The following is a 12,068-nucleotide window of genomic DNA, read 5'->3' as shown; positions in this document are numbered from 1 at the left end:
CTGCCCTGGGGTAGATACAGCTGCCTTGGGGCAGATACAGCTGTCCTGGGGTAGATACAACTGTCCTGTGGTAGATACAGCTGTCCTGGGGCAGATACAGCTGCCCTGGGGTCGATACAGCTGCCTTGGGGCAGATACAGCTGTCCTGGGGTAGATACAGCTGTCCTGGGGTAGATACAGCTGCCCTGGGGTAGATACAGCTGTCCTGGGGTAGATACAGCTGTCCTGGGGTAGATACAGCTGCCCTGGGGTAGATACAGCTGTCCTGGGGTAGATACAGCTGTCCTGGGGCAGATACAGCTGCCCTGGGGCAGAGTGACTGGAGTGAGGCTGCCAATCTGCGCCATCGGCCCTCCTGGCCTCCACCTACATTCACACAGACAATGTGGGTGACGTGTCTTGCCCAAGGGCACAACGACAGTGCACACATGTGAAGAACATGCTTGCTTTGCGGTTGACTAAATGCATTTATAGCTACTTTCCAGCGCTGATGATGGATATCCGCGATTCTGCGGAGGCCAACAGAAGCGCTTTTTCAGCTGATGGTCAGTTTAACCACAAATGTGGCGTTTTCGACTTTTCATCGCGAAAGAGGAAGAAGAAGAAGTTCCACGACTCGCTTTAAGTTTCTGTGTGAGGAAGCGCGTTTAAAAGACTCAGCAGGTTCCCCAACTTCTCCTTGTTCATTCTAGCAGGAAAGGCAAAAACACGGCGGGGCGGGGGTCGAACTGAGGAGATGTGTTCAATCCAGTCGGCCTGTTGTAACTGCGCCGCGTGTTGCGTTCACTGACCTGATTTCTTTCATCTTCGTGATGCTGATCAGCGAAGACATGAGCTGCGTGTTTGTGCAGCTGTTTAGCACATCTGGCCAGATGTTTGTCAGCAAGTTCAGCAAGCCAAACGCCATCAACAGGATGAATAGTTTAACTCTTTGAGTGCCATTCCAACATTCGCTGCAAACCCTGACATTGAAATCTGCCAATAACTCCAGAACAAAAAAATGGTAGGAACACACTTGTTTTTTCTCATGAAAGAAGATACTTTATTCTTTCATTTGGTAGGTTCGGCATTTGCATAGTCATAATAAAGAATATTCTGTTGGGCTTGGAAATTGGGGGAAAATGCGCAAAAACTGGAGTTGAAGATATGAGATGATTTAATGTGAGACTTTGTCAAGATGATTCGATTACGCAAGAAACATTTACGAATGAAAATATTTATAGCACAAAAAGCTGCAATGTGATGACAGAACGTCCATAAAAATAAACCTCGATTTGATCCTGATTTATTCCAGTTCTGATATCATTCAGCGCGTTTTCAATCAACTCAGAGCAGATAGTTCAGATAATAGTTCAGATATAATACAGACGCCTCAGAAGGGCATTAATAGAATAAAGCGGACCATCATAATGTTGTAAATTCATCTGCTTCATGACAGCAAGAATAATGAAATAAACATGGTTTCATAAGCATCCATCCATCTATCGTCTTTCTTAACTGCTCGTCCTGGTGGAGTTATGGGGCGGAGCCTATCCCGGCTGACATTGGGCAAGAGGCAGGGTACATCCTGGATAAGTCGCCAGTTCATTAGAGGAGCACGCTATAAAAAGGTGATCGTCCTTTAGCAGCCTTACAGTCAACACTGTGGGTACGATATCGATGGCCTGCTCAGCAGAACCTTGGCACTTGTTTGGTGAGGATGTCATTTTATGAGGAAACTACAATCCAGCGTCTGGAGGGTGTGTCAGAAGTCACAGAGTAGTCCCGTGTTTGGAGCCCTCTGCTTTGCCTGGCCACGTATGAGTAATTACAAACCCTCCACCCTGTCTGAAAGGCAGCTGAAGCCCTCACAGGCAGCTCTCCCCCTCTTCCTCACATCTGGATGATGAAGCAGCGTTCTCCACGGCTTCCTGTCGGTCCTCTGTGGATGTGACTTCTTGGGCTTCAGCTGCACCCTGAGAATCTAACAGCTGAGGGCTGCAGAAGAGAGATTGGCGCCATCATCATCATCATCATCATCATCATCACCATCATCATCATCATCGGCAGCATCATCATCATCACCATCATCATCATCATCATCACCATCATCATCATCATCATCATCACCATCATCATCATCATCGGCAGCATCATCATCATCACCATCATCATCACCATCATCATCATCATCATTATCAGGATCATCATCAGCAGCAGCAACAACAACATTGTCATCATCACCATCATCATCATCATCATCATCACCATCATCATCATCGGCAGCATCATCATCATCACCATCATCATCATCATCACCATCATCATCATCACCATCATCATCATCATCATTATCAGGATCATCAGCAGCAGCAGCAACAACAACATTGTCATCATCACCATCATCATCATCATCACCATCATCATCATCATCATCATCATCATCATCATCAGCACCAGCAGCAGTGACTTCTATTCAAGGAAATATTAAGAATTAATTGCATCAAGCTCCAGCAGTTTTCTACAACTTGATAATCCGATACATTTTTAAAGCAAAGTAGGTACAACTTTTGTGCAAACAATTTCACACTGACAGAAAATACAGAAGCGTGTATCATAATTACAAAAGGTTTATAAACGATAGTTGCACAGGTGAGGTGGTTTGGTTTGAACGCTCCATCAAGGGTTCGACTCTTGTTCTTACCTGACTGCGTCCAGCGCAGCACCAATGTTAGGTTCAACGGTGATGTCATTGTTGGGGATGATGTAAGTGCCATGGGAGGGGCCTGCCTCCTCTGGGTCCGCCTCCAACAAGCTGACAGCCACCTGAGGGGCGGGACTTCCTGTATATAAGGCAAAGGGTGGTGGATGTCACCGCTGACTCCATCCATCCATCATGTTCTTGTAGACCAGACGATTACAATGATGAGTGACGGGTCTGCTGGAGCCTATCACAGATGGCTATGGGCGAGGCTTACACCCTGGATGAGCCGCCAGCTCATTGTGGAGCCACACGAAAGGCAAGCAAACATGTACAGACAATTTGGTGCGATCAATTCACCGAAAGCTGCATAATTTTGGAGGTGGAAGGGAATCGGGGAACCCGGACAGAATCCAAGGAGACACGGGGAGAACGTAATCGAAAAGGAAAAGGAATCGAACTCCGAACAGGCAACAGCGCGACTCACTGCACCGCCCGCTGAGTTCATCATTTGACAAATAAGCGGCCGCTATGTATTAATCATCTGTAAATATGATGAGCGTGATTTGTTGTGTTTGTTTGCGGGTCTGACCTTCCGACTGTTTGTCCGTCTGATCGCCAGCAGCTCTCGATGGACTCAGTCTGGATCGAACAGCCGGATTGTCTCCTTTCAGGAAATTCTCAGTCAGCTGGAGGTAACACTGACACAAAACAACAACGGTCACTGACCGCTTGGCCCGAAACAGGAAGCGTGCGTGGTTCTAAAGAGAACAACACAAAGCAATCCACTGGACACACGCAGAATCAGAACGATCAAACGGACCTTATTCCAGACTTCCTTGTGCATTCAATGAAGACCGTCTCCATTTGAAGACACTAAAGATAAAAGATCTTAAAGTCATTTATACCTTTTTGTAGTCGTCAGTCAGCATGTTGCCAAAGGAGACGACCAATGATGAGAAAGAAGGTCTGGACTGAGGCTCCTCCTCCCAACATCTTTTCATCAGATTGAATCTGAAGGCAGAAACAAACTGTAAGAGGAATCAGATGTGTCTCTGGCTTCTCCAGCGTCAAACACCTCCGAGGACTTTCACAGAGAAAGGCCTCGTGGGTCTCAGCTGCAGATCAAAATGTTGAGCGAGCTGATTGGTTAATTTAACCCCAGTCAGGGGTGTAACGCATGTGATGGTGAATCCTCGTACATGTCATGAGCAGCGTGGTCGGGTCGGCTCATTCTGTATCCTCTCTTTAGAGCAGAGTAGAACTCTTGAGTCATGGGGAGGTCAGGGTACGGGCGCCCACCTGGGACAAAAGACAAAACACTGCTCATGTAGACAAGACAGATATTAAACTGGACACACTGGAATCTGTATTACTACGACTGTACTTCCGGCTTGTCCGGTGAAGGGTGGCCACAGCAAATCAACGTTGTCCACTTCACCCTGTCCTTTGCATCGTCCTCCCCAACACCAGCCACTCTCATGTCCTCCCTCACTACGTCCATGTCTCTTCTCCTGGGATGTCCTCTAGCCCTGTTCCCTGGTAGTTCCATCCTCAGCATCCTTCTACCGATATAGTCCCTGTCTCTCCTCTGGACATGTCCAAACCATCAAAGTCTGGTCTCTCTGACCTTGTCTCCAAAACATCTAACCTTCACTGTCCCTCTTATTGTCTCATTCCTAATCCTGTCCAACACGGTCACTCCCAAGGAGAACCTCAGCATCTTCATCTCCTCCACTTCTAGCTCCGCCTCCTGTCTCTAAGCCGTCCATCATGGCTCTCCTCACCACTGTCTTGTAGACCTTTCCCTTCATCCTCGCTGATATACTTCTCTGCTGCTCCAGACATCCTCATGCAGTACCACAGTACCTCATGCAGTACCACAGTTCCTCTCTGGGCACCCTGTCCTAGGCTTTCTCTGGATCTACAGAGACACAATGCAGCTCCTTCTGACCTTCACTGTACTTCTCCATTGCTAGCCTCAACGCTAACATTGAGTTTGTGGTACTCTTCCTCGGCATAAAGCCATACTGCTGCTCACAAATACTTACTTCTGTCGTTAGACCAGCCTCAACTAATTTTTCCCATAACATCGTATGACTCAATAGCTTTAGCCCGTATAGTTTCCACAACTCTGTATGTCTCCCTTCTTCTTGAAAATGGGCATCAGAACACTTCTCCATTCCTCTGGCATCTTCTTCCCCTCTAGGATTGTATTAAACAACCCTGTTAAAACTCTACAGCTTCCTCTCCTAGACACTTCCATACATCCACAGGTATGTCGTCTGGTCCAACCACCTTCCCATTCTTCATCCTCTTCATCGCCTTTCTAACTTCATTCCTGGTCCACAACAGGTTCCTCTACTCCCCTTTGTTCTCTCTCATCTTCCTCATTCATTAATTCCTCTAAATACTTCTTCCATCTTCCCACACACTACTGGCCTACGTCGAAACTTTGCCATCTCTCTCCGTAATCACTCTAACATGCTGAACATCCTTCCCATCTCTGTCTCTGCTACCTGTGCTCCCCGTGAGGCTGCATTGGTGTCTGTACAACTATAATAGTTTAAAGCAGTGTGGTGTACGCCGTCTTCCAGTAGTGTGTATGCTGGTGTAGACTGGTGTGTTCACTTGTATGCTGGTTTAAACTCACTTACCCAGGGAGAAGATCTCCCACAGTAAGACTCCATAGGACCAGACATCACTCTGAGAGCTGTAAATGCTTTGGAAAATGCTCTCTGGAGACATCCACTTCACCGGCAGGAAGCTCTGAAATGATCCGGAGAAATAGAAAGCTAATTCCATCCCAAAGTCTTACATGGTGAACACTAAACTATTTACGATGGGAGTTAACTAACGCTTCCTCTGGCGATATAGTCCTGATCCTTCATCAGATCTCTGGCCAAACCAAAGTCACAGACCTTCACCAGCTTTCCCTCACAGACCAGGACATTTCTCGCCGCCAGGTCTCTGTGGACACACTTGCAGGACACACAACTGCATCTTTAACCAGATGTCCAGAAACCAAACATTAGCATGAACACGCTGAAGGGAACTGAGTGGCACTTCCACGCAACATGACTGATTCTCTGGTCTTCATACGTTTCTGGTGGAGAGGAAGTCCATGGCCTGAGAAACCTGGTAGGAGAAGCTGATGAGGTCACATGGGGTCAGAAGAGGAGAGTCACTGAGGAGGAGCGTCGCCTCCTGTTGGTCTGAAGGGGAACAACGGAAGACACCGTTGAGACAGTCGCAGAATAAAAATCAACCTCCTGAATTGAATGTTTCTGTCAAATGTATTACTGCTTTATACCTGGTCAGAATAAGATAAAGAAGGTACAAACGCAAATACAGTACTTACTGCGTATGATGTACTTGTATCGACTCACCTGCTGGTGTGGAAGGCGTCTCGTACACTGCAGGTTCGATGTCTGCATAGCTGAGCTCCTTCATGGCGACATATTGAACGCTCTCCTCCTTATTCATGTCCATGTAACCTCCATCGCTTTCACTGCAGAGCGAGAGACAATCAACAAACACACAGAGAGAGAGAGAGAGAGAGAGATTATTGCATTTAATATAGAGAGATATGATACATGCTCTATGCTTGTGAATGTTTCCACCTTTTCTTGTGCATGTCGCTCTGTAAGAATGTGTGTTTATTCCTCTGCAGATAGTTCACAAGGTCTCCATGACGACAGAACTCTGTGATCAGATAGACAGGACCTGGACAGACAGACAGGCAATTTGTTATAATTGGTGGGCATCATTATAATTAGTAGCACTAGTTGTATTAACAATATTGTTGTTGTTGTTGTTGTTCTAACATCAAGTGTCATTGGCATGGGGTAAGACATGATTAAAAAAAATAAGAGCTGCAATTGATATCATCACTCACACCAAATTAATCAGAGTGAAGGGGGGGGGGTTCGGAAGTTTAAAAATAAAATTGAGTTAAGGAATGAATGAGGATTATTTTAGGATGTGTTTTGAAATCAGACTAGGATTAAGTTTATGATTAGTGTAGATTACAATTAATTTAAAATAAGAAAGCCATTTTAGTCAGGATTCATTTAATCGGGTAAAGATTAGACTACCTTCACTTGTGCACGCCCCCAGCAGGTTGAGCACATTCAGGTGAGGCCCGAGATGAACCAGGACCTTCAGCTCTGACATCAGAGACTGGGCTGCACTGCTCCTGGCTAAGCACACGCACACACGGACACACCCACACATGCACACACACACACGGACACACACACAATTACGGGTTTCAGCCTTAAGATGAAAATATCAAAAAGCAATCTGATCGCTCGCCGGATGTAAGAGTGGCGATTAAAACAGGACGCACGTTTGACCATCTTGATGGCGACTTTAGTTGCTGAATGAGACTGAAGCAGACCAGAGACGGTCGCTTCAACAACGCGCCCAAACGCACCTGAACCCAACACCTGACCTGGAGACAGATGTAAAAACTTACTAGTACTGCATTATGTCAGAGTATTACTTTGTACTTCTGTATGTGAATATGACCAAGTGCTGCGTTAAGCATGAGCTAGTGTTACACGTGTCTTTACCGAGCACTATGTTTTCTCGCGGTACTTCCCAGGTGGAGCTGTAAGGCAGGTGGGCGGGGTCCAGGTAGGTGTACTGCTGTCCATCCGGACTCACCGACTCAATCACCTTCCAGCGAACTTCATAGCGAGGCTTCTAACGAGCAGGAAAGGTACTGCTCCATCAGTGATGCCGTATAAGAATAAGAAACAGAGTACTCACTTTTCTCCAGAGGAGGATGACGATAATGAGGAAGACAACAGCGATGATGACCAGAACCAGAACTGCTGCCAAAACCGCTACCTGAGACAGGAGAGCTGGAGACGGACAGAGACAGAGACATGATAGTAAGGCTCGATGATACACATGTTTTATAGTGTGGTACTGCAGTAGTATTACAGTATCGGTACATACAGTTGGAGAGTATTCGCAGATCCCTGGCTCGCCATCCGGCAGAGTTTTTGGCTACGCAGCGAACAGCTGACAGAGAGGTGAGACTCTGCAGAGTCAGCACACTGCGCACCTGCACAGGTGACACCCACACAGAGCCGTTCATCACCTTCCTGCTTCATGGCGTCACACAAATGATGTCACCAGTTACCTGGGTAACGCCTCTCTCCTCCATCATAGTGATGTTCTCCTGCAGAGCCACGCCCTCCAGTGTTGCTGAAAGGTTCCTCCAGCCGCCCGTCAGGTTAGTGCACCTGTCGGAGAAAGACGTAGGCAACATGTGGTGTGTTTTTACATGTTGGACTGTGTGTGTGTGTGTGTTCTACCTATGGGAGGCGTGGCATGTGTACCAGGTGACAGAAGGGGGCGGAGTTCCCTCGCTGACACAGAGTATTGCCTTACTGCCAATCTCTGACAGAGACGGGATCCTAGGGGGCGCTGTACACAAACATACACACAAAGGTAAACACACACACACACACCGTGGTCGGCATATTAACCAATCATTCTGTCTCTCTGACCTTTGACCTCCAAGTCGAAGGCAACCTCTTCAACGTCGTCTTCGTTGGAAGCGATCGCTGTATAAGTACCCATTTGGTCTATCTGGACTCGAATCAGTGTCAGAATACTCACGTATCTAAAAATCAATCAATCAGTCAATCAATCAATGATTCATTTATTCTATGATGGCCTCTGAGGTACCTGCTTCCTGTCAGGTGTGTGGTGGTGACGGAGGCGGTTTCCTTGGTGACGGTCTGGTTGTTTTTCATCCAGAGGACGGTGGGGGCAGGGTGGGCGTCAACCTCAACCCTGAACTCAACCCGTTGATGGGTGAGGGAAGACACGTTGGTGTCGCTCGAAGGCCACAGGTAAACGTAGCCTCGATCTGGAGGGAGAGAGAGAGAGAGAGAGAGAGAGAGTTTGTCAGAGTGTCCTTACTACTGATCATTTCTTTAAATCGTTGGTGGGAGACAAAGACAATCGACTAAATGTCGACACTAAAACATGACAAAGAGGAAAACGCACCGAGCACTGTCACCGTGATGTTCTTCCTAACAGTCCTCTCCCGCATTGTCTCTTGCACAGCACACACGTACACACCTCAATGAAACACACACGCAGAACATCACTATGGTTACCAGAAACAACAACAACAGCAACAACAATCAGAGCAGCTGATTAAAAAAAATAGCATGAGTGCGGTCTGTGAGGCAGCAGCAGCTTTTTTACTCAATCACCTACCGGAATCTGCCACCGTTGCCATGGAGATGTTCAGAAAGGAGCGTATCTGATTGGGTAAAAAGTCTGTCAGAGGCTCGACTTCCTGCAACAACAGGAAGGACGGTTTGAGGACATCACACATTGAACAGCAAAGAATGTGGCGAGAAGGACGGGGACCTGTCTGCGGGGGAAGTCCCAGGAGAAATAGACCATCTCAGCGTCTTTGACGGTGCAGTTCACGGTCAGAAGCTCTCCCTGCTTCAACACGGCGCTGGACACCGTCAGGTCCACCTCCATCGCCTTAGCAACTAGGAGAGGGTCGGGAGCATATTTGAGTGGATAGATGGATGGATGGATGGATGGATGGATGGATGGATGGATGGATGGATGATGGATGGATGGATGGATGGATGGATGGATGGATGGACGGATGATGGATGGGTGATGGATGGATGATGGATGATGGATGATGGATGGATGGATGAATGGATGGATGGACGGATGATGGATGGATGATGGATAGATGGATGGATGGATGGATGGATGATGGATGATGGATGCATGCATGGATGGATGGATGGATGATGGATGATGGATGATGGATGCATGGATGGATGCATGGATGGATGCATGGATGGATGCATGGATGGATGGATGGATGCATGGATGGATGGATGGATGGATGGATGATGGATGATGGATGCATGCATGGATGATGGATGGATGGATGGATGGATGGATGCATGGATGGATGGATGGATGGATGGACGGACGGATGGATGGATGGAAAGCATCTAGAACAGAATCCAGTCTTCTCACCTACGATGCTGAAGACGTAGTACACCTGCGACTCTCTCTCCTCCTCTCCTCGGGCAGCCAAGCACATGTATGATGTGTCGTTCAGGCGACCCGTGAAGCCAAGGCCTGGACTGTATGTTGTCCCCGTCACTGGTGTCCTGCCGGGTCGTTCATACAACGAGACATTGAGCTGTGGGTCGGACACGACGCACGGGATGGTATCCGTCTCTGCCTCCTTCATCACCACACCCGGACCCAGCGGGACAAACCATTCCTCGGGACCTGAGAGGACGGGGGGGGGTGAGGATCTCACAGGATATGTTATATGTAAATGTCTAAACGTATCATGGTTACCTTGGCCAGGTATGAAGATGTCAATCCCTCTGGTCTGAGATGACGATGCCTCCTCACAGGTGTATCTCCCAGAATTCCTCCAGGTGGCATTAGAAAGCTGCAGGATGCTGCTGGATCCCTGATTCTCCACAGCAACACCGTCCACCAGCACATCCTGAGGCAACCGCCACGTCACCTGGCTCCAGCCGGAGCACACCTGCAAAGACAGGGGAGGACCTAACCAATGGCAAACATACCTGAGAAGGTTCACCAGATTTCACTGGCTCAGACCGACGGGCGTTTACGAACCACGCTGAAGTTGCCGTTTGAGTTGAGCAGAACCTCAGAGGACGAAGGCAGCAGCTCGAGACAGGAGACACCTCCAGGACAAAAGAGGAACACACCTGGAGACAGATGAACAGTTAGAAAGACAACGGTCTAACCTGTCCGATGAGCACGTTAACGTATCACTCACCCAGCAGGAGGTGCAGCAGAGTCAGACTCCTGATATGCCCTCTGATGGACGCCATCATTGGCCAATAGTTCTAACAACAACAACACATAATAGGATAGATTGGTATTTTACAATATTATCACTATTATAACTATCATCACTTGATAGTTATATTAGAGCAGGCATGAGCAAACTACGGCCCGAGGGCCATATACGGCCCGCTAGGCTTTATAATACGGCCCGCCGAACTTGTCCAAATAATATCATTAAATGAAATGTTATTATAAACCGCATTTATTTGACCTTTTCCCTGTAATTCTACATGTAAAAGACCAAATCCTTTCATGTAATGGCTTTTACATATCATTTATATGAGCTCACACCAATACTCCATCCATCTGTTCCTGGCCCCGCCCCTCTGTCAAATTTTAGACCCCATTGTGGCCCGCAAGTCAAAGTTTACCCCCCTTGGCTTAGATGGTAAATAACTCAGAAGGTAAGCAGTGCTTCATCCGCTAGCCGTTCCTTGGTTGTCGTCAGTCCAGCTGACATTAGCAAGAATCCTAATTAGAATAAACTATAAAGGTTTATCAATGCCAAACAAATAGATGCGCGCCTACGTGGGCTGCTCCGGCTGCATTACCGAAAACATCCAGAGATGACGCCGTGAAGGCCATTAGAGTCCTCGTTGCTCCATTTGTTCTCTCGCACCGACGACAGCCTGTCCGTGGCAGGAGATGAGAAGCTGTGGAATCGCCCTCGACTCAGAAACAGACGTCTGCTAAATCATTTGAGCCAAACAGACCTGAACACACATTCCTCTGAGCGCGTTGCGCTTCGGGTGGGTGTGTTTTCACAGGGGGATTTTGGGTTTTTGTTTGGGTTTTTTATCTTCCAGTCCAGTCCAATCAGAATGTGTCCTCCGGGATCTCAGCCAATCAGAGGTCTCATTGATCGTGCGTGCGGGAGGAATGTGAGTCGACCACTGAAGAAGAAAATAAACTGGAAAGTATTTCCTGTGGGCAGCCGAGGGGAGAGTTTCCAGTCTGTCTTGGAATTCATCGCACTTTTTAGCCAATCACAGCTCGGCACCTTTCTCAGCTCCTGTTAAATTCAGTCCTGGAGGAGCCCAGTGATGTCACTGATGAAGATGTCTTTGCAGATGCTATGGAATTGTCCATAGATGAAGATCAGAGTCAGGTCAAGTTTCCAGGTTCCCGGGAATCAGGAGACAGTTTCTAAGGTTCGACGTTTACCGAAGTACAAGAAGTGATTTCTTCTTCCAGTTCTGGCGAATGAGGTCAAACATTTCGACGCAGTGATGTCACACACTGAAGTGCTGCCATTGCGCGTCAGCCTGCTGATTGGCTCAGGGAAGCCAATCAGAGTTCAGCAAACAGTTGCACTCTCTTACTTCCGAAGACAAGCGATGAACTGTACTGACTGTGTGTGTTAGCCTAGCCTGCCGGACTCCAGCCAACTCTCTTTCTCCTGGCCGAGGTCACCGATCTGTTTTACCTCCTGTGGGAGTCTACATAGAGAAAACTCTGTTGAGACGTTTGCACACATCACCCCCAT

General features: G+C 47.7%; 1 protein-coding gene across 1 annotated transcript; it reads right to left on the bottom strand.

The window, feature by feature from the left end:
- Positions 1-1,052: 1,052 nt before the first annotated feature.
- Positions 1,053-10,569, bottom strand: LOC137900179 (platelet-derived growth factor receptor beta-like). The gene is made up of 26 exons (XM_068744241.1): positions 10,512-10,569; positions 10,346-10,440; positions 10,058-10,253; positions 9,725-9,985; positions 9,083-9,213; positions 8,927-9,008; positions 8,711-8,785; positions 8,387-8,570; positions 8,206-8,321; positions 8,011-8,122; positions 7,836-7,938; positions 7,649-7,757; positions 7,457-7,551; positions 7,258-7,390; positions 7,032-7,136; positions 6,778-6,882; positions 6,304-6,406; positions 6,070-6,191; positions 5,783-5,895; positions 5,539-5,661; positions 5,338-5,449; positions 3,883-3,982; positions 3,589-3,694; positions 3,273-3,381; positions 2,684-2,822; positions 1,053-1,977 (listed from the first exon to the last, which is right to left on the bottom strand). The coding sequence occupies exons 1-26, from the start codon at positions 10,567-10,569 to the stop codon at positions 1,848-1,850; spliced, it is 3,117 nt and encodes a 1,038-aa protein (XP_068600342.1). The 3' UTR covers positions 1,053-1,847.
- Between the last annotated feature and the right edge of the window lie 1,499 nt (positions 10,570-12,068).

This window comes from Brachionichthys hirsutus, chromosome 10 (genome assembly GCF_040956055.1).
Source record: "Brachionichthys hirsutus isolate HB-005 chromosome 10, CSIRO-AGI_Bhir_v1, whole genome shotgun sequence".
In the NCBI taxonomy this organism is placed as follows: Eukaryota; Metazoa; Chordata; class Actinopteri; order Lophiiformes; family Brachionichthyidae; genus Brachionichthys; species Brachionichthys hirsutus.
Note: the sequence above shows the minus strand (reverse complement) of the source record. Positions and strands in the feature narration are given on the sequence as shown.

What these genes read in the sequence shown, in the direction of transcription:
- LOC137900179 (XM_068744241.1), bottom strand. Translation starts at nt 10,569, where the DNA reads ATGATGGCGTCCATCAGAGGGCATATCAGGAGTCTGACTCTGCTGCAC. An exon ending in CTACGTCTTCAGCATCGTAG is followed by an intron (nt 9,214 to 9,724) that starts GTGAGAAGACTG and finishes ACCCTCTCCTAG; the next exon opens with TTGCTAAGGCGATGGAGGTG. An exon ending in GCGAGAAAACATAGTGCTCG is followed by an intron (nt 7,137 to 7,257) that starts GTAAAGACACGT and finishes ATCTGTCTCCAG; the next exon opens with GTCAGGTGTTGGGTTCAGGT.